Genomic DNA, 27,323 nt, shown 5'->3' with positions numbered 1-27,323 from the left:
TTGTAATGTCACAAAGTGTTTGCAGAACACAAATTTTGCAACTTTTACCATCTTTACACCAATTCCGGCCAGATCTGACAATTTTCTGAAACATGGGCAGAGGTCTGGCGGCTGCAGACCTTTATAATTTAATGCCACAAACAGGAGTAAACTCTGCTAGAAGTGTACTTTCGCCCTGACAGCAGTACGCGTCTTGTGGTGGCGCATAGCAGTTGACAGATGCACCAAATCCACTAACAGGAGAATGCCTCCTAATGAATTGGGCGCATATTACTCCAGCGTACAGTACATCAGGAGTGGCGTGGAAAACACCAGTCTTGATGAATTGTGGAATTTGTGTTATAAAATAGCTATGTGTATAGCCATAGACGTGATCAGCTGACATCATGCCTCACAAACCTCTGGTGGCACTCACCCTCGTAGCACGGCAATAGCTTCTTCCCAGTGGCCTGTAGATTTGGTGGGAGGATGAAGCAGGAACCATATGGAAGTATAAGCTCACTTTCGTAGTAGATATTCTTCCAGCGATGAGCACATGCCTAAATAGATATCACAGATATAGTTAATAAAGACGAGGACTGATCCCCAGGGAAAACAAACATAGTGGTATCCACACTGCCAGTAGGAGCTTCCACATCTGAAGGACGCAGATGAATCTAAACTAAGAACAGCTGTCATTCTAGCTTCACTTCTGTCATTACAGCACTGGAATATGCTATTCATTACCAAGGAATAGTATTCTGGGGGCTGCACCTGTGGTGCGGGGACTGACACGACTTCCGGCATGTTATATCTAGGTAGTAATATGCTGAACACTCTGGAAGAATGGAGTAAACTTACGTATGGTGTATACAAGGTCTTCATAGAGAGGTACACTGCATACCTATCTGTGAAGAGCAACCTCTGGAAGGCAACACCAACTAAGGCGCAGGTTTACACCTAGAACGTAGACAGCATAACCTTGGCCCAGGCAGTGAGAAGACATGTGAAATCTATGAGAGCTGTGTATGTTGTGTGATAGATCTGGCACATAATAGGCGCACATTACACTGTTTCCATGTTTATGGCACCTTTTGGATGTTGCATGTTAATCGCAGTAAAAACACATTTTAGCACTCGACATAGTCACGCCACCTTTTATAGACACTTGAAAAGTGTCTAAAAAAATAAATGTTGTGCATGTCATTTGCACCATTTTTGGCACGTTAAAGGGTTGTTCTCATGATCAATCCTCAGGAGTGCCCCGCGGCCCAGCCTTCTGACTTCCTGCTGGCTGCGGACTGGGGAGTGTTGCACTCCTGATTGATTGACAGTTTGAACCAGTGCCAAGGTAGAGCCGCTGATCCCACCTTTTTCCTCTCGCTGCCTCAGCAGCATTGGAGGAACACAGGGACACTGTATTCAGCAATCTGGCCAGTTACAGAGCAGAGCTTATTAGCTCTATTGGACAGAGCTTGTTGGCGCGGCGCTCCTTGCCTAGGAGACCAGCCATGTCTGACAGACTACAGAGGTGGCCACTAACCTTGCTAACAAGCAGTAAACAACGTTAAAAGCCCTCTGTTCTTGAGAACATCGAGGATTTTTAATAACAAATAAATTGCAAAGTTCCTTGTTTTTACATGCCTTTTGCAACTATAAGCCTTTATGATAGTGGTAAAATAGAGATCAATAGTCAAAATTCTGGCATACTGGCCATAGTAAATCTGCCTATTTTCTGCAGGACGGTAAAAAACCACCCAAAATTGTCCTTCTCGTTTTGTGTTTTTCTGCTATGCTCTCATCTTGTCAGCTCGTACTGTGAAACAAGCCACACTACTGGACCTGTCATTAAAGTGGCAGGTGGCGCACAAGGGTAACATAACATTGCACTATAAAGTACAGTGTCCTCCAAAGCAGGTCCATTTTTAGCAAAAGCATGGCTGGTAGAAGGATACACCATGAATAGCATATGATTAGAGAAGGGTTAATCTCAAGAAAAACTTTGCTGTATGTCCCTCATACAAACTGACTAAAACTGTAAGTCAGTATAAGTAATATACAGTTGTGCTCAAAAGTTTACATACCCCAGCAGAATTTTTGCTTTCTTGGTCTTGTTTCAGAGACTATGAATGACAACCAAAAAACTTTTTCTCCACTCATGGTTATTGGTTGGATGAAGCCATTTATTGTCAAACTACTGTGTTTTCTCTTTTTCAATCTTATAATAACAGCCAAAAACATCCAAATGACCCTGATCAAAAGTTCACATACCCCAGTTCTTAATACCGTGTATTGCCCCCTATAACATCAATGATAGCTTGAAGTCTTTTGTGGTAGCTGTGGGTGAGGTTCTTTAATTTCTCAGATGGTAAAGCTGCCCATTCTTCTTGGCAAAAAGCCTCCAGTTCCTGTAAATTCCTTGGCTGTCTAGCATGAACTGCGCACTTGAGATCTCCTCAGAGTGGCACAGGAGACAGAGATGGCCGCTCCAGAACTTTCACTTTGTTCTGCTGTAGCCAATGACAGGTCGACTTGGCCTTGTGTTTTGGATCATTGTCATGTTGGAATGTCCAATTACGTCCCATGCGCAGCTTCCGGGCTGATGAGTGCAAATTTGCCTCCAGTATTTGCTGATAACGTGCTGCATTCATCTTTCCTTCAACTTTTACCAAGTTTCCTGTGCCTTTGTAGCTCACACATCCCCAAAACATCACCGATCCACCTCCGTGCTTTACAGTAGGAATGGTGTTCCTTTCATCATAGGCCTTGTTGACCTCTCCCCAAATGTAACGTTTATGGTTGTGGCCAAAAAGTTCAATTTTGGTCTCATCACTCCAAATTACCTTGTCCTAGAAGTTTTGAGGCTTGTCTCTGTGCTGTTTGGCGTATTGTAGTCAAGATACTTTGCGGCATTTACACAGTAATGGCTTTCTTCTGGTGACTTGACCATGCAGCCCATTTTTCTGGTGCCTCCTTATTGTGCATCTTGAAACAGCCACATTATTAGTTTTCAGAGGGTCCTGAATTTCAGCTGATGTTATTTGTGGGTTTTTCTTTGCATCCCAAACAATTTTCCTGGCAGTTGTGGCCGAAATTTTTGTTGGTCTACCTGACCGTGGTTTGGTTTTTACAGAGCCCCTGATTTTCCATTTGTTAATCACAGTATGAACTCTGCTAACAGGCATTATCAATTCCTTGGATATCTTTTTGTATCCCTTTCCTGTGTTATACAGTTCAACTACCTTTTCCCGTAGATCCGCTGACAATTCTTTTGCTTTTCCCATGACTCACAATCCAGAAAAGTCAGTGGCTGGATGAAAGATGCAAGAGTCTGTCTGAATCCCATAAACTCACTCAGCTTTTATGCACACACACTTATAACAAGCAAACAGCTCACAGATGAGGATGTTACTTTTAGTAGGCATTCAAACCCATTTGTGTCAAATTCTGTGCATGTTATCAGGCCAAAATCACCAGGGTATGTGAACTTTTGATCAGGGTCATTTGGATGTTTTTGGTTGTCATTAAGATTTAAAGAGAGAAACACAGTAGTTTGACAATAAATGGTTTCACTCAACCAATAACCATGACTGGAGAAAAAGTTTTTTTTGTCATCATATTCTCTGAAACAAGGGCAAGAAAGCAAAAATTCTGCCGGGGTATGTAAACTTTTGAGCACAACTGTATATAGATAGAACTACAGTAGAAAAAATAAGTATTTTATACACTGCCAATTTTGCATGATTTCCCACCTACAAAGAATGGAGAGGTCTGTAATTTTTATCGTAGGTACACTTCAACTGTGAGAGACAGAATCCAAAAATAAAAAAACAGAATATCACATTGTATGATTTTTAAATAATTAAATTGCATTTTATTGCATGAAATAAGTATTTGCTCACCTACCAATGAGCAAGAATTCTGGCTCTCACAGACCTGTTCGTTTTTCTTTAAGAAGCCCTCCTACTCTGCACTCATTACCTGTGTTAATTGCACCTGTTTGAACTCATTACCTGTATAAAAATTACAGACCTCTCCATTCTTTGCAGGTGGGAAGACTTGCAAAATTGGCAGTGTCTCAATTAATTATTTTCCCCACTGTATATATACATGTGTATATGTTTGTGTATATATACAGTACAGACCAAAAGTTTGGACACACCTTCTCATTTAAAGATTTTTCTGTATTTTCATGACTTTGAAAATTGTACATTCACACTGAAGGCATCAAAACTATGAATTAACACATGTGGAATTATATACTTAAAAAAAAGTGTGAAACAACTGAAAATGTGTCTTATATTCTAGGTTCTTCAAAGCAGCCACCTTTAGCTTTGATGACTGCTTTGCACACTCTTGGCATTCTCTTGATGAGTTTCAAGAGGTAGTCACCGGAAATGGTTTTCACTTCACAGGTGTGCCCTGTCAGGTTTAATAAGTGGGATTTCTTGCCTTATAAATGGGGTTGGGACCATCAGTTGTGTTGTGCAGAAGTCTGGTGGATACACAGCTGATAGTCCTACTGAATAGACTGTTAGAATTTGTATTATGGCAAGAAAAAAGCAGCTAAGTAAAGAAAAACCAGTGGCCATCATTACTTTAAGAAATGAAGGTCAGTCCGAAAAATTGGGAAAACTTTGAAAGTGTCCCCAAGTGCAGTTGCAAAAACCATCAAGCGCTACAAATAAACTGGCTCACATGAGGACCGCCCCAGGAAAGGAAGACCAAGAGTCACCTCTGCTTCTGAGGATAAGTTTATCTGAGTCACCAGCCTCAGAAATCGCAGGTTAACAGCAGCTCAGATTAGAGACCAGGTCAATGCCACACAGAGTTCTAGCAGCAGACACATCTCTACAACAACTGTTAAGAGTAGACATTGTGCAGCAGGCCTTCATGGTAAAATAGCTGCTAGGAAACCACTGCTAAGAACAGGCAACAAGCAGAAGAGACTTGTTTGGGCTAAAGAACACAAGGAATGGACATTAGACCAGTGGAAATCTGTGCTTTGGTCTGATGAGTCCAAATTTGAGATCTTTGGCTCCAACCACCGTGTCTTTGTGCGACGCAGAAAAGGTGAATGGATGGACTCTACATGCCTGGTTCCCACCGTGAGGCATGGAGGAGGAGGTGTGATGGTGTGGGGGTGCTTTGCTGGTGACACTGTTGGGGATTTATTCAAAATTGAAGGCATACTGAACCAGCATGGCTACCACAGCATCTTGCAGCGGCATGCTATTCCATGCTGGTTGCGTTTAGTTGGACCATCATTTATTTTTCAACAGGACAATGACCCCAAACACACCTCCAGGCTGTGTAAGGGCTATTTGACCAAGAAGGAGAGTGATGGGGTGATACGCCAGATGACCTGGGCTCCACAGTCACCAGACCTGAACCCAATCGAGAAGGTTTGGGGTGAGCTGGAACGCAGAGTGAAGGCAAAAGGGCCAACAAGTGCTAAGCATCTCTGGGAACTCCTTCAAGATTGTTGGAAGACCATTTCCGGTGACTACCTCTTGAAGCTCATCAAGAGAATGCCAAGAGTGTGCAAAGTAGTCATCAAAGCAAAAGGTGGCTACTTTGAAGAACCTAGAATATAAGACATATTTTCAGTTGCTTCACACTTTTTTGTTAAGTATATAATTCCACATGTGTTAATTCATAGTTTTGATGCCTTCAGTGTGAATGTACAATTTTCAAAGTCATGAAAATACAGAAAAATCTTCAAATGAGAAGGTGTGTCCAAACTTTTGGTCTGTACTGTGTGTGTATATATATATATACATACATACCAATTAAATATATTCTGTCTATTTATTTAGGAGGTTTCTTCACGGTGAAGCATGCAGTTATTACACAAGGATGCTTCTGTATGTATGATCTATAAGGACTTTTTAAATAGTAAAATTGTCCAGGAAAACCAACATGTGAAACTAATGGATTTCCTGTTGTAAGTTAGTAGAATACAAGTGTACACATTTACAAATTCTCGTAATAAAAATACAGTGAAAATGAAAATCAATCCAATAAACGGGCTAAACAGCACTTCTATTCTTAATGATAGTAAATGAGTGTTTGCAGTAGAGTCCTTGCTGACGCCGGGGGGGTGGGGGGGCACGAGAATTCATGAACCATACATGACTTGCAATAAAACCAAAAATGTGTTTCCAGGTTCAGGTCTCCACCACAGCACTTCCCACATGCACAGTCATCCACATGTTTAAAGGATTAACAGAACTGTGGAAATCGTGTTTTTCAGTAACTTTTGGAACATCTTTAGATGACTGTAACACTAAGACCATTGTAAACCCTTGTAGCAATTAAGAGTGAGGTCAGACCGCCCTTCTAGTCCCATGAAGGGAGAGGGTGCCAGTGATTAGAAAAACACTGCAGAATGGTGCTGCTGCTGTAAAGTGGTATGAATGAGTGAAATACTGTCTGAGCCATAATCAACAAGTACAAATGTCATGTCAGTCAATACGAGGTACACATGTTGAATTGTGATCCCAGAACAATATTTGGGGATGTTTTCCACGGCACATTTTTGTTTTCTTGTAAATTATATGATGGGTTTTATAGGGTCAATGGTCTCTCAATTTTTATGATAAATCTAAATTCAAAGTGTGGATTCAGCAACCCAATGATCTAATGACCTCAAGCCAAGGTCTCTTATTTTTTGCAGCAGTTATAAGGTCCTGTTACAGGGCCATGTGACTACTGTTGTGACCAGTGATTGAAAAACAGAGTATTGGGAAGCATTGCAATAGGGGCCTGGCAGGGGATTGGTGAGGGGAGTATTGTTTCTTTTATTCTTTTTAAATCAATCTGAAAAATAAAAAAAAATATTCCATTGACATCCCCCTTATCTAATTCACACTGTTAGTGCACAGGACAATCAACTATTATTTCACAGTCAAAGGTCTAAATCTTAGGGCAACATAGAAAACACAAAGGTTCTGGGTGGTCTACATATTATAACATCTGTGCCAGTTTCTGTCCCTTTTATTCCTGCTACAACCACTAGGCGACGCTGTGCCTTTGTTGCAGATTATGAGTCAGAGCATCAGTCCTGTTTAACTCCTGGGATTTTTAGTGTAATTATATCAGGGAGCTATGTCGTTAATTCGTTTTTGATTAGTCCCTTCTGAGAGCCTTGGCCGAGGCTCCCTCCTATTTAAACTCCTGGGTCTCTGACTTCCACTGCCAGTCAATTTTTTGCTACCTGACTTGTACTCTTGTGGTGTTTTCTTGATTTCTCCAGTTTTCTGACCTCGTCATGAATTTTGACCATCCTCTTGTCTTATGAGTCTGTTGCTGATGTGACCTCTGCTTGGCGACCCTTCCTGCCTCTGGTTCACTCTTCCTCGTCACGACAATCCACTGGACCAGATCATTGTACAGGGGATAAAAGGTGAAGGCCGGGGTTCCTCTGAAATCTACCAGACGTGACTTGTGCCAGGTCTGTCCAAGGTAGGCTTTAGCCTCTGACAGTCATGACACATTCTTGTTGCTCATGGACTGGATTTGCACCAATTTTGATTGGTACAAGCTATAATTGGCTGGAAAATACTAATTCAATGTAAGTTTCCTTATCTCCATGGAATACTGTATATTAGTATGGGGATGTTTTCATGTCATGCTACATCAGATCCTAGGGGTGATGATTTATCCCTTTTGAAATCAGTAAGACTAAAGAATAACACATGTAATCCCAAGAGTACATGATGTAGAGCACAGAACTATAGTGGAGACAGGTACTGAAGTCCATATGTCACCTCCCTGCACCTCAAGTCACCTTAGATTTGAGTAGATCCCAGTGGGGTACAGTAGAGCTTGTAGAATCTCTTCGAATCCTGGCTGTGCATGAGGTCTAATGGTGTCATGCTACTGTCATCTCAAGCCATACTAAAGAGAAAAAAGTACTTTCTGCAAAATCTGATTTTTATACACAGTATTCTGTAATTTGTATGTCCCTTTTCCACTGCTTTGTTTAGATAGCTTACATGTAAAGTAAAAGCAATAGCGCTGCCACAGGACACGTTTCATGCAGCTTTGTATATACTGTACATATAATATATACATTGAACATAAAAACAGACTTTCCAGAGAGGAAACTGGTTATAATGAGGAAGGAAACATTTTTAGAAACAAGGATAATATTACACATGTAAAGTGGCTGCTGGGTCACACCAAAAAAGGACAAGAAGCAATGTATATGGCAGGTAATACATCTGGGCTATATTACCGCGAGTACGTACATAGATTACTCATAAGCTCTGCCACTGACAACTAGCATCTATAAACCATACAAGCGTAATCAGTAAGTTTCTGATAGGATAACATTTATTTCCCAGACAAACAATTATGAAATTACACTTGGATTGCAAGCATTAAAGGGTTACTCCCATCTTCTCAGTGAGTATATTGGCATAATGCTTGTAAAAGCAAGCAAATCACATTTCATGAAACTTTGCACCTGTTCTCCTGCTGGCTCTAATTTCTTTTTTGTTGTTTAGTGTTTATTGTTAAGGGGACCAGTTACCTCTGCTGCCTAGAAGTGGCCAAACCTGTGCCGTGCTTACAAGCTTTTTCCTGGTGAGCTTGTAAGGACTGCACTAAGGCTGGTCGGATCGCTGCAGAACACTATAAGCTCCCGATCCCGGCCAGATTCAGTGCCACTGCACTTCTGGTGCTGCAGGAGCAAAGCTGCTGACATGAACTGTTAATCAAGCAGGAGCACGCCTGGAGATAGAAGATGTCACCACCCCTTTAAGATATTTAAAGAAAAACTGGGCTAATATACTCCTTTTCTGTGCCTTTGAAGTAATCATTATAAATTCATAATATAATTATATTCTGTTCTATGTCACTATGATTTCCTTACACTAACTTTCACTGCATCTGTCCTTAAAGGGGTTGTCCATCTGCATATTGCACTCTCACTGTTCCAATAAAGGCCCTCAGCTGCTCATCTTTGCGTTGTATAAACAAAAATCTGGTGATCTCTGCCTCCATTCACTAACCATAACTGTTCAAGGCATGTTCCTGTTTTTGTGTATATTACATGGATAGCTCATTAATTATATCTGTACTATGGACATCCCGAATTATTCATCAGTTCAGCTACACTCATTAGGATATGTGCCCACGATCAGGATATAGCAGCGTTTTGGAAGCAGTGTATACTTTCTGTGTCCAAAACGCAGTCCAATCATGCAGGTAAATCCGCATGTGTTCATTGAACAATGCGGATTTACTGAACTCCATATATTATATTGTGAACATTTCTGTTACGGAGACTAGCATCTCCGCAACAGAAATTGACATGCTGTGGCTCGTAACCCTTCACCGCGGGTGAGTTTACGCAATGGCAAATGGAAGCACAGTGGGCATGGGATTTCTATAAATCCATCCACTGTGCTTGTATCATAGAACGCTGCTATTCCTGATCGTGGGCACGTACCCTTACAGGTCAGGGACTTTAAATACGGCGCTGTCATAGTATGCCATCTCTGCCTCAAGTCCATGAAATGTAACATTTAGACCCGATCTGGTCTACTGAGGTGCCACTATATTGATGTGAAAACGTCTAGAAATAACAAGAGGTTAGCCACAAAAGGAGGCCACAGCTTACTGGTCCATCACGTTGACTGACCTACTATACAAAATCTGATTAATCAGAGCCCTCGCTGCAGTACCACTTACTCACTTATATAGCACCATTATATTCCACAACACTTTACAGACATTATGCACAATGTCCCCAGTGGGGCTCACAATCTACATTACCTATCAGTATGTCTTTAGAGTGTGGGAGGAAACCAGAGCATCCAGGGGAAACCAGCGCAAACACGGGGAGAACATACAAACTCCTTGCAGATGTTGTCCTTGGTGAGATTTGAAACCAGGACCCCAGCGTTGCAAGGCTGCAGTGCTAGCCACTGAGCCACCGTGCCACCGTGCTGACCTAGGCACTAACAGGTGAAACCTGTGTGAGGGACGGCCACAGGATGGGGGGTACAGCAGAAATCAGCAGACACGCACAAATATTATATAATATATTATAAATATTTACTAAACAGTTTATAAAACAAACAAAGGACAGGATGGTAGGTAATCAGTGAGTAAACAAATACGATGACAGCAATTCCTCTCAATAACACCGAATAAGAGTATACACAGGTACAGTTAACAGAATTAACAGCTTTATGCCAGCAAAAATACATGTGAATAACCCTTTCTATGAATAAAGCCATAAAACGACAGTGTTGTGCCAGTACTCTAGTAACTGTCTCCTCGGAGCAGTTTTTGAAGTGTCTCTCATAAAATATGCCTTTTCTCCTAACGAACTAGACCTCCATAAAGTTATATACAGTTATATGAAAAAGTTTGGGCACCCCTATTAATCTTAAGCTTAATGTTTTATAAAAATTGGTGTTTTTGCAACAGCTATTTCAGTTTGATATATGTAATAACTGTTGGACACAGTAATGTTTCTGCCTTGAAATGAGGTTTATTGTACTAACAGAAAATGTGCAATCTGCATTCAAACAAAATTTGACAGGTGCATAAGTATGGGCACCCTTATCATTTTCTTGTTTTAAATACTCCTACCTACTTTTTACTGACTTACTAAAGCACTTTTTTTGGTTTTGTAACCTCATTGAGCTTTGAACTTCATAGCCAGGTGTATGCAATCATGAGAAAAGCTACTTAAAGTGGCCACTTGCAAGTTGTTCTCCTGTTTGAATCTCCTCTGAAGAGTGGCATCATGGGCTCCTCAAAACAACTATCAAATGATCTGAAAACAAAGATTATTCAACATAGTTGTTCAGGGGAAGGATACAAAAAGCTGTCTCAGCGATTTAACCTGTCAGTTTCCACTGTGAGGAACATAGTAAGGAAATGGAAGTACACAGGGACAGTTCTTGTTAAAGCCAGAAGTGGCAGGCCAAGAAAAACATCAGAAAGGCAGAGAAGAAGAATGGTGAGATCAGTCAAGGACAATCCTCAGACCACCTCCAGAGAGCTGCAGCATCAACTTGCTGCAGATGGTGTCACTGTGCATCGGTCAACTATACAACGCACTTTGCACAAGGAGAAGCAGTATGGGAGAGTGATGCGAAAGAAGCCATTTCTGCAAGCAAGCCACAAACAGAGTTGGCTGAGGTATGCAAAAGCACATTTGGAGAAGCCAATTTCTTTTTGGAAGAAGGTCCTGTGGGCTGATGAAACCAAGATTGAGTTGTTTGGTCATACAAAAAGGCGTTATGCATGGCGGCAAAAAAACACAGCATTCCAAGAAAAACACTTGCTACCCACAGTAAAATTTGGTGGAGGTTCCATCATGCTTTGGGGCTGTGTGGCCAATGCCGGCACCCGGAATCTTGTTAAAGTTGAGGGACGCATGGATTCCACTCAGTATCAGCAGATTCTTGACAATAATGTTCAAGAATCAGTGACAAAGTTGAGGTTACGCAGGGGATGGATCTTTCAGCAAGACAATGATCCAAAACACCGCTCCAAATCTACTCAGGCATTCATGCAGAGGAACAATTACAATGTTTTGGAATGGCCATCCCAGTCCCCAGACCTGAATATCATTGAACATCTGTGGGATCATTTGAAGAGGGCTGTCCATGCTCGGCGACCATCAAACTTAACTGAACTGGAATTGTTTTGTAAAGAGGAATGGTCAAAAATACCTTCATCCAGGATCCAGGAAATCATTAATAGCTACAGGAAGCGACTAGAGGCTGTTATTTTTGCAAAAGGAGGATCTACTAAATATTAATGTCACTTTTCCGGTGAGGTGCCCATACTTATGCACCTGTCAAATTTTGAATGCAGATTGCACATTTTCTGTTAGTACAATAAACCTCATTTCAAGGCAGAAACATTACTGTGTCCAACAGTTATTACATATATCAAACTGAAATAGCTGTTGCAAAAACACCAATTTTTATAAAACATTAAGCTTAAGATTAATAGGGGTGCCCAAACTTTTTCATATAACTGTATATGCGCATATATAATCATATGTAAGATGGTACCGGTATGTCCTCAGACTGAAGTTGATGGGTCCTTGCTGGGCTGAGTCACAAATAATCAAAAACGCTGACTTGAATCTCTTAGAGAATGCTGATCTCTCTAATGCAGGGCTTCTACAAGTCCTTAGAAATAAGACCTCACATGGCCTAGCCCAAGATGGTGTGTCCTTGGCTTATGTCAAGTCTAACAACGCATCCCAGAGTCACCAAAAACTGATCCAGAGTCGCACCGCTCTATCCAGACCTTTTTCCAACGATGCGTAGCTTCACTCAGTCCTTGAACTCCCCTAGCAACAGTCACCAACTGCCAAACCCCTGCGCTGCACCTCCAGCCTCTCCGCTGCCCTCTACTGGCCAGATCATAAATTACATCACAAATCTCCAACAATACAGTAAACTGTGATTAAGTCTTACACAGGCACTCAAGCCACAACTACAGTGGCGACCAAAACGTTAGCATTTTTTTTTACAGTGTGATTACTTCTTTTTGGTTGCTGTGATGTCATTTTCCTGGTGATAACTTGAAAGTGCATGAAATGGTCATCATGCAAGACCTTAATTTTAACCAAAATGCTTTTGAATATAGGTATGGTCATTTAATTAAAGAAAACTGACTGCCAAAAGTTTTGCAAATACTATTTATTGATCACAACATAGAGAGTAATTCATTGTTTACAATGCCATAACTTAGTATTTTGTAGCATAACCTCTTGCTTTAATTACTGTACCACACCGACGGAGCATTGAAGCCACTAGGGTATTCAAGACATCTTGAGGGATCTTGATACATTCCATTTGTAAATCTGCAAACAATTCATTTTTATTGCTATGGCTATGGGCCCCAACTCATAGCCCCAACTCATCCCAAAGGTGCTCTATAGGGTTTAAATCAGGTGCTGGGCTTGGCCATTGCAACAGGTGAACATTTTTCTTTGCTAACCAAATTATTTACTAAATTGGATGTGTGCTTAGGATCATTGTCTTGAGGGAAATTTCCATCCCCTGACTACTTTGGTTTCACCATGTGGCAGCATTACATTCTCCAGTATATCCTTGTACCTGGTAGTATTCATATTTCCATCAATTCTATGCAGAGGGCCAATGGCAGATGCAGAAAAGCAGCCCCAAACCGTGACATTGCCACCACCATGTTTCACTGTAGGTGTTTGGTACCTTACATCATTACGTTTTCCAATTGGGCGGTATATATAGTGCTTGCCATTACTACCAAACAGATTGACCTAGGATTCATTTGACCACAACACCTTAGACCAATCTGTCTCTTTCCATTGCCTGTGTTCTTTGGCAAACTCAAGTCGGACTTTCCGATTCTTTGCAGAGATGAAAGGCTTCTTGACTGGAACTCGTGCATTCAACCGTACTGCTCTCAGCAGTCACACCACAGTTTGGCGACTCACTTTTACCCCATATTCTTTGTTAATTTAGTGTGATATCTGTACAGCACTTTTATGGACATCAGATACTGACTTTTTCTTAATAATGTGATCAACTCTGGAGGAAGTTTTCCGTGGTCGTCCACGTCTAGGTTTGTCAGCGGTTCCATAACCTTCTTTTTCTTTCTTTAATATACGTGACACTTGACTCTGAGAACAGTTGAATTCCATAACTACCTCTATTCTCAGCAAATGTTGAAAACTAACACATAAAGGGATAAAACAATGTTAAACACAATTTTCATCCTTAAAGCTGACAACCATTTGCTTCCGGTTTACTAAAATCACCAGGAAAATGGCATCACAACAACCAGAGAGAAGTAAACAAAACAAAAAAAAAAAACGCAAAACTTTTGGTCGCCACTGTATATTGTAACCATAAAATATTATTAGTCTGTATTTCTCATACCCACATATCATATATATATTTCCTACAACTGAACCCATTTGTGATCAATCTCAAAATAAATCCTGTGAAATACATACAGCACTGGTCAAATGCTCAAATGCCCTTGAAGAAGAGTGGGATGCCATGCCTCAGCAGACAATAACTCAATTTGTGAACAGAATGAGATGTCGTTGTCAAACTGTAATTGATGCTCAGGGTCACATGACAAGTTTTTGAGACATTGACAATTGACTGTTGTTGGGTTTTGTTTCAATAAATTGTTTGAGATGAGGAAATCACCATTGCATGCTTCTACTTATATGCCCTACTTTAATGATAAAATATCACTGTAGAGTGTTCTTTTTACGTTTTCTATAAGTTTCACCCGTAAGCCAAATATCCCTAACTTTTTGTGAGTAGTATACAGTACAGACCAAAAGTTTGGACACACCTTCTCATTTAAAGATTTTTCAGTATTTTCATGACTATGAAAATTGTACATTCACACTGAAGGCATCAAAACTATGAATTAACACATGTGGAATTATATACTTAACAAAAAAGTGTGAAACAACTGAAAATATGTCTTATATTCTAGGTTCTTCAAAGTAGCCACCTTTTGCTTGATGACTGCTTTGCGCACTCTTGGCATTCTCTTGATGAGCTTCTAGTGGTAGTCACCGGAAATGGTCTTCCAACAATCTTGAAGGAGTTCCCAGAGATGCTTAGCACTTGTTGGCCCTTTTGCCTTCACTCTGGGGTCCAGCTCACCCCAAACCATCTCGATTGGGTTCAGGTCTGGTGACTGTGGAGGCCAGGTCATCTGGCGTAGCACCCCATCACTCTCTTTCTTGGTCAAATAGCCCTTACACAGCCTGGAGGTGTGTTTGGGGTCATTGCCCTGTTGAAAAATAAATGATGGTCTAACTAAACGCAAACCGGATGGAATAGCATGCCGCTGCAAGATGATGTGGTAGCCATGCTGGTTCAGTATGCCTTCAATTTTGAATAAATCCCCAACAGTGTCACCAGCAAAGCACCCCCACACCATCACACCTCCTCCTCCATGCTTCACGGTGGGAACCAGGCATGTAGAGTCCATCCGTTCACCTTTTCTGCGTCGCACAAAGACACGGTGGTTGGAACCAAAGATCTCAAATTTGGACTCATCAGAACCAAGCACAGATTTCCACTGGTCTAATGTCCATTCCTTGTGTTCTTTAGCCCAAACAAGTCTCTTCTGCTTGTTGCCTGTCCTTAGCAGTGGTTTCCTAGCAGCTATTTTACTATGAAGGCCTGCTGCACAAAGTCTCCTCTTAACAGTTGTTGAAGAGATGTGTCTGCTGCTAGAACTCTGTGTGGCATTGACCTGGTCTCTAATCTGAGCTGCTGTTAACCTGCGATTTCTGAGGCTGGTGACTCGGATAAACTTATCCTCAGAAGCAGAGGTGACTCTTGGTCTTCCTTTCCTCATGTGAGCCAGTTTCTTTGTAGCGCTTGATGGTTTTTGCAACTGCACTTGGGGACACTTTCAAAGTTTTCCCAATTTTTCGGACTGACTGACCTTCATTTCTTAAAGTAATGATGGCCACTCGTTTTTCTTCACTTAGCTGCTTTTTTCTTGCCATAATACAAATTCTAACAGTCTATTCAGTAGGGCTATCAGCTGTGTATCCACCAGACTTCTGCACAACACAACTGATGGTCCCAACCCCATTTATAAGGTAAGAAATCCCACTTATTAAACCTGACAGGGCACACCTGTGAAGTGAAAACCATTTCCGGTGACTACCTCTTGAAGCTCATCAAGAGAATGCCAAGAGTGTGCAAAGCAGTCATCAAAGCAAAAGGTGGCTACTTTGAAGAACCTAGAATATAAGACATATTTTCAGTTGTTTCAACTTTTTTGTTAAGTATATAATTCCACATGTGTTAATTCATAGTTTTGATCCCTTCAGTGTGAATGTACAATTTTCATAGTCATGAAAATACAGAAAAATCTTTAAATGAGAAGGTGTGTCCAAACTTTTGGTCTGTACTGTATATACATACCAACAAGAACAAACTGTACTATATGAAAACTCATTGTCTCGAATAGATGTCTGGAGAAACTCAACTCTATCATATCTATATATCTAATTCTCTAGTGGACATGCTTCTGTTTCTTCAGAAAGTTTGACTTCGGTTCTCACAGATATTGGCGATCCATTGGTAACATTGAGGGACTGACTTTACTGAAGACAGATGTAAATCCGCCTGGCGACCACAGGGAAATTAGATCATAAACCCATCTTGTGAGTAGTGGCGACACTGACCTCCTCTGCTCCGTTTTCAGTGCTAGAGACTGTAGGTGTTTGTGGAACTTTACATTACACTGCTGTTATTGCCATTCCAGTAGATAGCTTTCAGTCAGTAGGGAATAATGAAACAATGATCCTGTAAGGCAAGAACTTCCTAAACCCCTTGTATTGTGCATTTAATATCAAACGAATGTTTTCAGCAGGTGTCCAGACTGGAAATCATACTGGTAACTATATATATACCGTATGTCAGCACAACCGTGCAGAAGAACAGAAGAAAGGGGCTTTTCTACTCCACCACGATATTAGTTGAAAAAGATGAATAAACTTAGTTTCCCTTTATATATCTAGTATCATATGCAGTATTCCATACAGGAATGATTCCCAAAAACACAACTGGTGAATATGAAATGTATCTATTACTGTCTGTGTCTTGTCATTTCTGATACTCTATTTAAAGCAGGTATGCCAAAATGAAAAACTTGGACAAAGTTGTGAGCCAACCAGTATACAGTATAATGGGCCCCACAAAGTCCTCCATACAGAATAATGGGCCCCACATAGTCCTCCATACAGTATAATGGCCCCACATAGTCCTCCATACAGTATAATGGGCCCCACATAGTCCTCCATTCAGAATAATGAGGCCCCCATAGTCCTCCATACAGAATAATGAGCCCCCCATAGTCCTCCATACAGTATAATGGGCCCCATATAGCCCTCCATACAGAATAATGAGGCCCCCATAGTCCTCCATACAGAATAATGGGCCCCAAACAGTCCTCCATACAGAATAATGGGCCCCACATAGTCCTCCATACAGAATAATGGACCCCACATAGTCCTCCATACAGAATAATTGGCCCCACATAGTCCTCCACACAGAATGATGAGGCCCCCATAGTCCTCCATACAGAATGAGGCCCCCATAGTCCTCCATAGAGAATAATGGGCCCCAAATAGTCCTCCATACAGAATAATGGGCCCCAAATAGTCATCCATACAGTATAATGGATCTCACATAGTCCTGCATACAGAATAATGGACCTACATATCGGTGACGGTTCTGGTGTCGAGGGCCAAATATAACAACCCTAGGTACCAGATTTGGCCCACGAGCCGGAGTTTGACATGTATGCTTTAAAGAGACAATTAGTGCATTGAAATTTAGCTGCATGCATCTTTTTATGGTCATTATATATACACTGTGTGCAGAATTATTAAGCAGATGGTTTTCCTCAGGCAAAATAGGCCCAAAAAAAGAACACCAAGGTAGCTGCTTAGTTACGCCCCTCCAGGGTAAGTCCGGTCCGTGGCACAGTGGGTCCACGAACCACGTGCACCACCTATGAGCATAACACCCTATCATTAATGTCTACCTCTCCATGTGCCAAATCAAAGTTTTTAACGTTAACAGCAATAGTGGAGTTAATGTATTCATTAATTGCAGTGTGGTGATGCATCATGTATGTATATGTTTATATATTGGCACATAGCGTATTTGTGCACCTGCACATTATTTCAATACTAAAGGCCATATTTTTTCTTTTTTGTAGTACATTTTGGGAAATGTGGCCCCCTCCAGGGCTCATAACTTTTATCCATCTATCTTTTCCACACAAGGTTTTAATCATGAGCTATGCCTGGGTTTCTTTCACTCCCCACTCTGATGAGGCCTGGTTTGGCATACGGAGAGGTAGGACATTAGTGATACGGTCCATCTATATTTGGGTACACCTTGATGTAGTTGAATGGCTTTTGTGCTCTTCGATCAAAAAAGCACTTTTACCTTACGTTTTTAACATTTAAAGCAATAGCGAAGTTTATGCATTCAATAATCACAGTTTGCTGATGTATTGTGTATGTATAAGTAAGTTGAAACGTCAAGACTGGGCCAAGAAATATCTGAAGACAGATTTTTCAAAGATACTATGGACTGTTGAGTTGAGAGTGACTTTTGACGGACCAGAAGGATGAGATCATGGCTGGATCAGTAACAGGCACAGACCTCCACTTCGACTCAGACATCAGCAAGGTGGAGTTGGGGTACTGCTATGGGCTGACATTATTAAAGATGATATAGTTGTACTATTTTGGGATGAATATGGACTAAAACTAACTCCCAAACCAATTGCCAGAGTTTATAAGACACATTGTTCAAGCAGTAGTACAGGAAAAAATCTGCATCTTTAAAGAAAACCATTATTTTTAAGCAGGACAATGCTCCATCGCATATATCAAAGTCTCCACTGCTTTCCTGCCAGTAAAGGCCTTAAAGATGAAAGAATGACATGGCACCTTCCTCACTTGACCTAAAGCCAACTGAAAACTTGTGGGCCCTTCTTAAAGGGGGAATTTACAGTGAAGGAAAACAGTACCGCTTTTTGATCAGTGTCTGGGAGGCTGTGGTTGGTGCTGCCAAAAAGTTAATCATCAATAGATTAAAAAACTGACAGACTCCATGGATGGAAGGGTTATCACTGTTATTGAAAAGAAGGGTGGCTATAATTGACACTAATAATTTTTTTTTAAATGTCAGAAATACAGTGAGGAGCAAAAAGGGTAACAATGATTTGAACTTTTGAATTTCAGGCTCCATATTTCACCATCCACTACGGCTTCGACTGTGAGACTACCATCATTTTATAGACCATCATCTTGGCTATCTCATACATAAATCTGACTTGCGACTATTTAGCATATGATTAGTTATGTAGATTCTTGTCATGTCACTGCATTGTTACTGTTTTGCTCCTAAAAATCTAAATTAACATTTTTATTATTTTGTTAGTATTTTGTAAATCTACCTTTGGCTTTCAACACTGCCTGAATCCTTCTAGCATGCTCTTGATCAGATTCAAACATGTCTTGACCGACATCTGATCCCAGGTCTTTTTTACATGTTCCCAAAGTTGGTGCATGCTGGTCAAATCACTTGGGTATATAGTACAGACCAAAAGTTTGGACACACCTTCTCATTTAAAGATTTTTCTGTATTTTCTTGATTATGAAAATTGTACATTCACATTGAAGGCATCAAAACTATGAATTAACACATGTGGAATTATATACTTAACAAAAAAGTGTGAAACAACTTAAAATATGTCTTATATTCTAGGTTCTTCAAAGTAGCCGCCTTTTGCTTTGAAGACTGCTTTGTACATTCTTGGCATTCTCTTGATGAGCTTCAAGAGGTAGTCACCAGAAAGGGTTTTCACTTCACAGGTGTGCCCTGTCAGGTTTAATAAGTGGGATTTCTTGCTTTATAAATGGGGTTGGGACCATCAGTTGTGTTGTGCAGAAGTCTGGTGCATACACAGCTGATAGTCCTACTGAATAGACTGTTAGAATTTGTATTATGGCAAGAAAAAAGCAGCTAAGTAAAGAAAAACAAGTGGCCATCATTACTTTAAGAAATGAAGGTCAGTCAGTCTGAAAAATTGGGAAAACTTTGAAAGTGTCCCCTAGTGCAGTTGCAAAAACCATCAAGCGCTACAAAGAAACTGGCTCACATGAGGACCGCCCCAGGAAAGGAAGACCAAGAGTGACCTCTGCTTCTGAGGATACGTTTATCCGAGTCACCAGCCTCAGAAATCGCAGGTTAACAGCAGCTCAGATTAGAGACCAGGTCAATGCCACACAGAGTTCTAGCAGCAGACACATCTCTACAACAACTGTTAAGAGGAGACTTTGGGCAGCAGGCCTTCATGGTAAAATAGCTGCTAGGAAACCACTGCTAAGGACAGGCAACAAGCAGAAGAGACTTGTTTGGGCTAAAGAACACAAGGAATGGACATTAGACCAGTGGAAATCTGTGCTTTGGTCTGATGAGTTCAAATTTGAGATCTTTGGTTCCAACCACCGTGACTTTGTGCGACGCAGAAAAGGTGAACGGATGGACTCTACATGCCTGGTTCCCACCGTGAAGCATGGAGGAGGAGGTGTGATGGTGTCGGGGTGCTTTGCTGGTGACACTGTTGGGGATTTATTCAAAATTGAAGGCATACTGAACCAGCATGGCTACCACAGCAACTTGCAGCGGCATGCTATTCCATCCGGTTTGCGTTTAGTTGGACCATCATTTATTTTTCAACAGGACAATGACCCCAATCACACCTCCAGGCTGTGTAAGGGCTATTTGACCAAGAAGGAGAGTGATGGGGTGCTACGCCAGATGACCTGGCCTCCATAGTCACCAGACCTGAACCCAATCAAGATGGTTTGGGGTGAGCTGGACCGCAGAGTGAAGGCAAAAGGGCCAACAAGTGCTAAGCATCTCTGGGAACTCCTTCAAGATTGTTGGAAGACCATTTCCGGTGACTACCTCTTGAAGCTCATCAGGAGAATGCCAAGAGTGTGCAAAGCAGTCATCAAAGCAAAAGGTGGCTACTTTGAAGAACCTAGAATATAAGACATATTTTCAGTTGTTTCACACTTTTTTGTTAACTATATAATTCCACATGTGTTAATTCATAGTCTTGATGCCTTCAGTGTGAATGTACAATTTTCATAGTCATGAAAATACAGAAAAATCTTTAAATGAGAAGGTGTGTCCAAACTTTTGGTTTGTACTGTATATACAGTTTTTTCTTCAACTTTACACACAAGTGTTCAATTGGGTTGAGGTCTGGGGACAGTGGGGGCCAATCCAGCAACTCTACTTCATTGTCATTGAACCATATCTTTGCCAATCTCGACGTATGCTTTGGGTTATTGTCCTGGTGGAACACTATGTCGCCTTTTTCATACCCATAGTACTCGAGTGTACAAAGTAACTCGTCTTGTAGGATACTCACATATAGCTCAGTATTGAGACCACCATCGATCCTGGTCAATGATCCAACGTATTTAGTTTTAAAACAATCCCATATCATCAGCCTTCCTTCACCGAACTTGACAGTTCCTTCAATTTCTCCATCTGTTAGCCCATTTTTCCCTTGTTTCTTCCAGACCCATTTGCACCCATCGAAGCCTAGTCTATTGACTTTTGTCTCATCACCCCAAATCACCTGTTTCCAATCTTCTACTGTTCACTTTTTGTACTTTTTTGCAAACTCGAGCCGACGCTTCTTATGATGATTTTGAAGTCGAGGCTTCTTCACCTTTTTTTGAGCCACTATTCAAGACTTATGTAACATGCGTTGCACGGTGCTTGCATGGATGTCTGTGATCTCACTATTATACAAGCCAGCTCCACTGCCGTGTTTGTCGCACCAGAACTAATAGACCTTGTTGACTCCGATATTTTGCCTGGACGTCCACCTCTTGGCTTTTGAATGGATGGACAGACTTCATTTCATATTCTTCCAACTGTCATGGCACTCACATGATGCAGTTTGGCAATTTTATTGGCCGTGAGACCGCTATCGATTAACTCGACGATGCTGTTTCTCTTTTCAGGTTCTTTTCTCACTTCAGGTTCAGGTACCGCCGGAGCGGCTTAAGGTTCGGGTACCGCCGGAGCGGCTTCAGTTTCAGGTACCGCCGAAGTGGCTACAGGTTCAGGTAACATGGGCAATGGGAACCGGTTCAGGATTTGACAAAACTGGTCTTAGGGACAGGTTCAGACTAAGCGGGTTGTACGACAGGATCAGGATCTAACAAAATAAGTTCAGGAACAGGTTCAAGTATAGGTACAGGGACCTGACAACTAACTAGCAGGGACAAACTCAAACTAACACTAAAGAGGGCATGGTACAGGCCCTCCCTACAGGGGAGCGTGCTTTAAATACTAGATGCCTCCCAGTTATTGGCTGGGGGCAGATTCAGAGTGTGTGCACTGCCGCTTTATGAATCGATGAGCGTGCACACTAAGTGCGGCACCAGGAGACCTGTGCGACGTGCGCATGCCCAGGGGACGAGGAAGCAGTAGCAGGGAATGGAGACACTGCTGAGCGGCCGGGGCAGTGAGTATGTTGGGGTGCCTGCCAGGAGGAGGGCGAGGGAAAATGCACGGAGTCCGCCGGCATTACCGTTACAATCTGGATGGAAAATCAGAAACTTTTTCACTGTAAGAGACACAAAAATAACTAGTACATTCAGAAAAGTTGTACACCCCTGCATTCATCATTCTAAGCCTTAGCATACAGTTTTTATTTCAAGTGTCAGTTGGAAGTAGACAGCTGAGCTATTAAACATTTCACAGAATTGTAGAATAACATCCTAGCCAATTTAAAGCGTTCACATGAGAAGGTATTTTTTACATTTTAAATATCATGCAGTCTGTTCTCATTACAGGGGCCATAAAGGTGTTAACGATACTTCAAAAAAAGCACAACAAATCCTGGGAGGATGGGAATGGTTGTCAGTGACCTACAGAAAGGGTTACATATGGATGACATCTTACTCTTCACGTGATCACAATTACTTAAAAGGTCAACCCCATCTGGACCAGTTGACCTCTTTTGCTGAAATCATTGTTTATTTTGCATAAAGGAACAGAGGCTAGGAATACAAAGGAATGTGAGCACCGAGGACTGGCTAATGTAAGAAGTGACTGGAACTGATTCTTCTGTTGACAGTGATACACTTTGACTTCTCATCACTGAAATAATTTAGGAAATCTTTGGCTGAATTTTTAATATTACAACCTTAAATTTTTTTTATATATATACAGTACAGACCAAAAGTTTGGACACACCTTCTCATTTAAATATTTTTCTGTATTTTCATGACTATGAAAATTGTACATTCACACAGAAGGCATCAAAACTATGAATTAACACATGTGGAATTATATACTTAACAAAGTGTGAAACAACTGAAAATATGTCTTATATTCTAGGTTCTTCAAAGTAGCCACCTTTTGCTTTGATGACTGCTTTGCACACTCTTGGCATTCTCTTGATGAGCTTCAAAAGGTAGTCACCGGAAATGATCTTCCAACAATCTTGAAGGAGTTCCCAGAGATGCTTAGCACTTGTTGGCCCTTTTGCCTTCACTCTGCATGCCGCTGCAAGATGCTGTGGTAGCCATGCTGGTTCAGCATACCTTCAATTTTGAATAAATCCCCAACAGTGTCACCAGCAAAGCACCCCCACACCATCACACCTCCTCCTCCATGCTTCACGGTGGGAACCAGGCATGTAGAGTCCATCCGTTCACCTTTTCTGCGTCACACAAAGACAAGGTGGTTGGAACCAAAGATCTCAAATTTGGACTCATCAGACCAAAGCACAGATTTCCACTGGTCTAATGCCCATGCCTTGTATTCTTTAGCCCAAACAAGTCTCTTCTGCTTGTTGCCTGTCCTTAGCAGTGGTTTCCTAGCAGCTATTTTACTATGAAGGCCTGCTGCACAGAGTCTCCTCTTAACAGTTGTTGTAGAGATGTGTCTGCTGCTAGAACTCTGTGTGGCATTGACCTGGTCTCTAATCTGAGCTGCTGTTAACCTGCAATTTCTGAAGCTGGTGACTCGGATAAATTTATCCTCAGAAGCAGAGGTGACTCTTGGTCTTCCTTTCCTGGGGCGGTCCTCATGTGAGCCAGTTCCTTTGTAGCGCTTGATGGTTTTTGCAACTGCACTTGGGGACACTTTCAAAGTTTTCCCAATTTTTCGGACTGACTGACCTTCATTTCTTAAAGTAATGATGGCCACTCGTTTTTCTTTACTTAGCTGCTTTTTTCTATAATAATACCAATTCTAACAGTCTATTCAGTAGGACTATCAGCTGTGTATCCACCAGACTTCTACACAACACAACTGATGGTCCCAACCCCATTTATAAGGCAAGAAATTCCACTTATTAAACCTGACAGGGCACACCTGTGAAGTGAAAACCATTTCCGGTGACTACCTCTTGAAGCTCATCAAGAGAATGCCAAGAGTGTGCAAAGCAGTCATCAAAGCAAAAGGTGGCTACTTTGAAGAACCTAGAATATAAGACATAATTTCAGTTGTTTCACACTTTTTTTGTTAAGTATATAATACCACATGTGTTAATTCATAGTTTTGATGCCTTCAGTGTGAATGTACAATTTTCATAGTCATGAAAATACAGAAAAATCTTTAAATGAGAAGGTGTGTCCAAACTTTTGGTCTGTACTATATATATATACATATATATATATATATATATATATATATATATATATATATATATAGTGGCATGTAAAGGTTTGGGCACCCCTGGTCAAAATTACTGTTATTGTGAACAGTTAAGCAAGTTGAAGATGAAATGATCTCTAAAAGACCTAACATTAAAGATGGCACATTTCCTTTGTATTTTAGGGAAAAATATATATATTGTCATTTTTTACATTTAAAAAATTTGAAAAAGGAAAATGGGGCGATGTAAACGTTTGGGCACCCTTGGAGATTTGTGTGCTCAGGGAACTTTGACCAAGGTTTCAGACCTTAATCAGCCTGTTAGGGTTATGGCTTATTCACTATCATCATTAGTAAAAGCCAGGTGATGCAAATTTCCCAGCTCTTTAAAAACCCAGCCTCCTTTAACCTTGTGCGAAAAAACAGCAGCCATAGGTTCTTCTAAGCAGCTGCCTAGCACTCTGAAAATGAAAATGGTGGCGGCCCACAAAGCAGGAGAAGGCTATAAGAAGATAGCAAAGAGTTTTCAAGTTGCCCTTTCCTTAGTTCGAAATGTAATTAAAAAATGGCAGTTAACAGGAACAGTGGAGGTCAAGATAAGGTCTGGAAGACCAAGCAAAATTTCAGTGACAGTTGCTCGTAGGATTGCTAGAGAGGTAAATCAGAACCCACCCCCCTTGACTGCAAAACACCTTCAGAAAGATTTAGAAGACTCTGGAGTGGTTGTACATTGTTCTACTGTTCAGAGACACCTGCAAAAGTATGGCCTTCATGGAAGAGTCATCAGAAGAAAACCCCTCCTGTGTCCTCACCAAAAAATTCAGAGTCAGAAATATGCAAAAGAACATCTAAACAAGCCTGATGCATTTTGGAAAAAAGTCCTGTGGACTGATGACGTTAACCGGTTCCCGACCGCCCACTGTAGATAAACGTCGGCGCTTGCCGAGCTCTGTGCAGCGCCGACGTTTAAAAACGGTGGGTGGTCTCGCAGCGCTCAGGACCCCCAGGGTCCTGCAAGCGCTGCGATTCCGGTGCAGAGCGTTAGCTCTGACAGGGAACATCATCAGGACCTGATTAGATCAGGTCCCAGTGATGTTAACCCTTACCTGTCTTCTATATGCTGTGATCTATAGTGATCGCGGCATATAGGAGACAGCAGTAGGAGAGGGGGTCGTCAACTTACCTCTCCGAAGACCTCTGAGTCCTTCCAGGACCTGGGGTTGCTATGGCAGCTGGAGATCACATGACCGCCTCCAGCTCTGCCATATATGGTGTCCTGTCTGGCTCAGCTGCAGCTGTAGCCAGACAGGAGACTCTGACTGAAACAGTCAGGGAAGATCTCATGTAATGTAATGTAATACATGTCTATTACATTACATGAGATCAGTGATCAGAAAAATAAAAATTAATGTCCCATACATGGACTAAGAAAAAATGTAAAAAAAAGTAAAAAAAAAAGTTTTTAAACTATTAAAAAAAAAATCACAAAATAAATAAAAATAAATAAATAAAATATTAAACCAATAAATCCGTATATTTTTACAAAACCAAAAAAAGTACACATATTTGCTATCGCTGCGTCCGAAACAACCCGAGCTATAAAACTGTCACACTAATTAACTCCTTCTGTGCACACCGTAATAAAAATAAATAAAAAACGGAGCAAAAAAATATGCTTTTTCATCATATCGCCAAACAAAAAGTGGAAAAAAATGCGATCAAAAAACAAAATAGAAATAAAAATGGTACCACTGAAAACGTCACCTTGTTACGCAAAAGAAAAGCTGCCATACAGCTCCATCAGCCGAAAAAATAAAAAAGTTATAGCGCTCAGAATAAAGCAATGCAAAAAAAATATTTTTTTCTATAAAATTGTTTTATTGTGTAAAAGCGCCAAAACATAAAAAAAAATACAGTAAGTGTAGTATCGCTGTAAACGTACTGACCCGAAGAATAACGCTGCCTGATCACTTTTACCACACGCAGAACGGCATAAAAAAAACCCTCAAAAAACAATTCCTGAATTGTTTGTTTTTGTTAATTTTACCTCCCAAAAAACGGAATAGAAAGCGATCAAAAAATGTCACGTACCCAAAAATGGTACCAATAAAAATGTCAACTCGTCCCGCAAAAAACAAGCCGTCACATGACTCTGTCGGCTGAAATATGGAAAAATTATAGCTCTCAAAATATGGTGATGCAAAAACTAGATTTTGCAAAAAAAACGTCTTTTAGTGTGTGACAGCTGTCAGTCATAAAAACCCGATATAAATCTGGTATCTCTGTAATCGCACCGACCCGAAGAATAAAGTAATCTAATCAGTTATATCACACGAGGAACGGCGTAAAAAAATAAATAAAACCAATTCTTCACCTGGTACTGATTTGTTTATTATGTCCCCAAAGATCCCAGTAAGGCTCTGCCCACATTTATCCTGCGCTCTGCGCTGAGCACTTACACCAGAGTTTCCGTGTAAATCTCTGAAATACGTGATTCAGCCAGAACCCATGATGGAAGATTCCCTGTAATGAGGCAGATATAGGCCACTGTGGACGTCGTCTAGCCTGGGATCCCACGGTGTCATTTGTTTTAGGCGTGCATAAAAGTGCGGTTGACCACAGTTTTGTGCACTTCTGAAAAAAAGGACACCGCTAAACAGAGGCCAGACGGAGTCCAGAGTAACTCTGCTGCCTCATTGCAGTGAATGGATCCCGCAGGGGTTTCATCTGAATTACATCACTTGGAAATTTAGATGGCAACCCCGATATAAGTGCTCAGCCTAGAGCGCCGGATAAATGTTACGTAAAATGTTCCCAATAAAAGCTTCAACTCAGTCCTCAAAAAAAGCTAGTTCCCACTCAGGTCCGTCATCTGTTAAAAATATAAGGGACTTCCAAGTTACTGGTAGCAGAAAGGCTCTGGAAAAGCAAAATGACCCTTGCCCCCCAAAAGAAATTCAGAAAATTTTGTGCTCCCAAATCCAAATGCCTATTCTACAATAATTTGTTCTCCAATTGTCAAATAGCACTCCGTCCCCCCCAGATCTCACCGTATGGCTAAGCGGTACGATACAGCCACATATGGGGTATTGACACTTTTAGAAGAAA

The 27,323-nt window shown here is 41.1% G+C and overlaps 1 protein-coding gene across 3 annotated transcripts in view; it reads right to left on the bottom strand.

The window, feature by feature from the left end:
* ITGA9 (integrin subunit alpha 9) overlaps positions 1-27,323 on the bottom strand; it is a 636,829-nt gene that overhangs the window by 507,166 nt on the left and 102,340 nt on the right. For all 3 annotated transcript variants that reach the window (XM_073678319.1, XM_073678318.1, XM_073678320.1), the window contains exon 4: positions 416-539. In XM_073678319.1, coding sequence (XP_073534420.1) covers positions 416-539 — 124 coding nt within the window. The remainder of the gene's footprint in view (positions 1-415; positions 540-27,323) is intronic.

The sequence above is a fragment of the Phyllobates terribilis genome, unplaced genomic scaffold (assembly GCF_046119375.1).
Source record: "Phyllobates terribilis strain yellow unplaced genomic scaffold, ASM4611937v1 Scaffold_4__5_contigs__length_816908805, whole genome shotgun sequence".
In the NCBI taxonomy this organism is placed as follows: domain Eukaryota; kingdom Metazoa; phylum Chordata; class Amphibia; order Anura; family Dendrobatidae; genus Phyllobates; species Phyllobates terribilis.
Note: the sequence above shows the minus strand (reverse complement) of the source record. Positions and strands in the feature narration are given on the sequence as shown.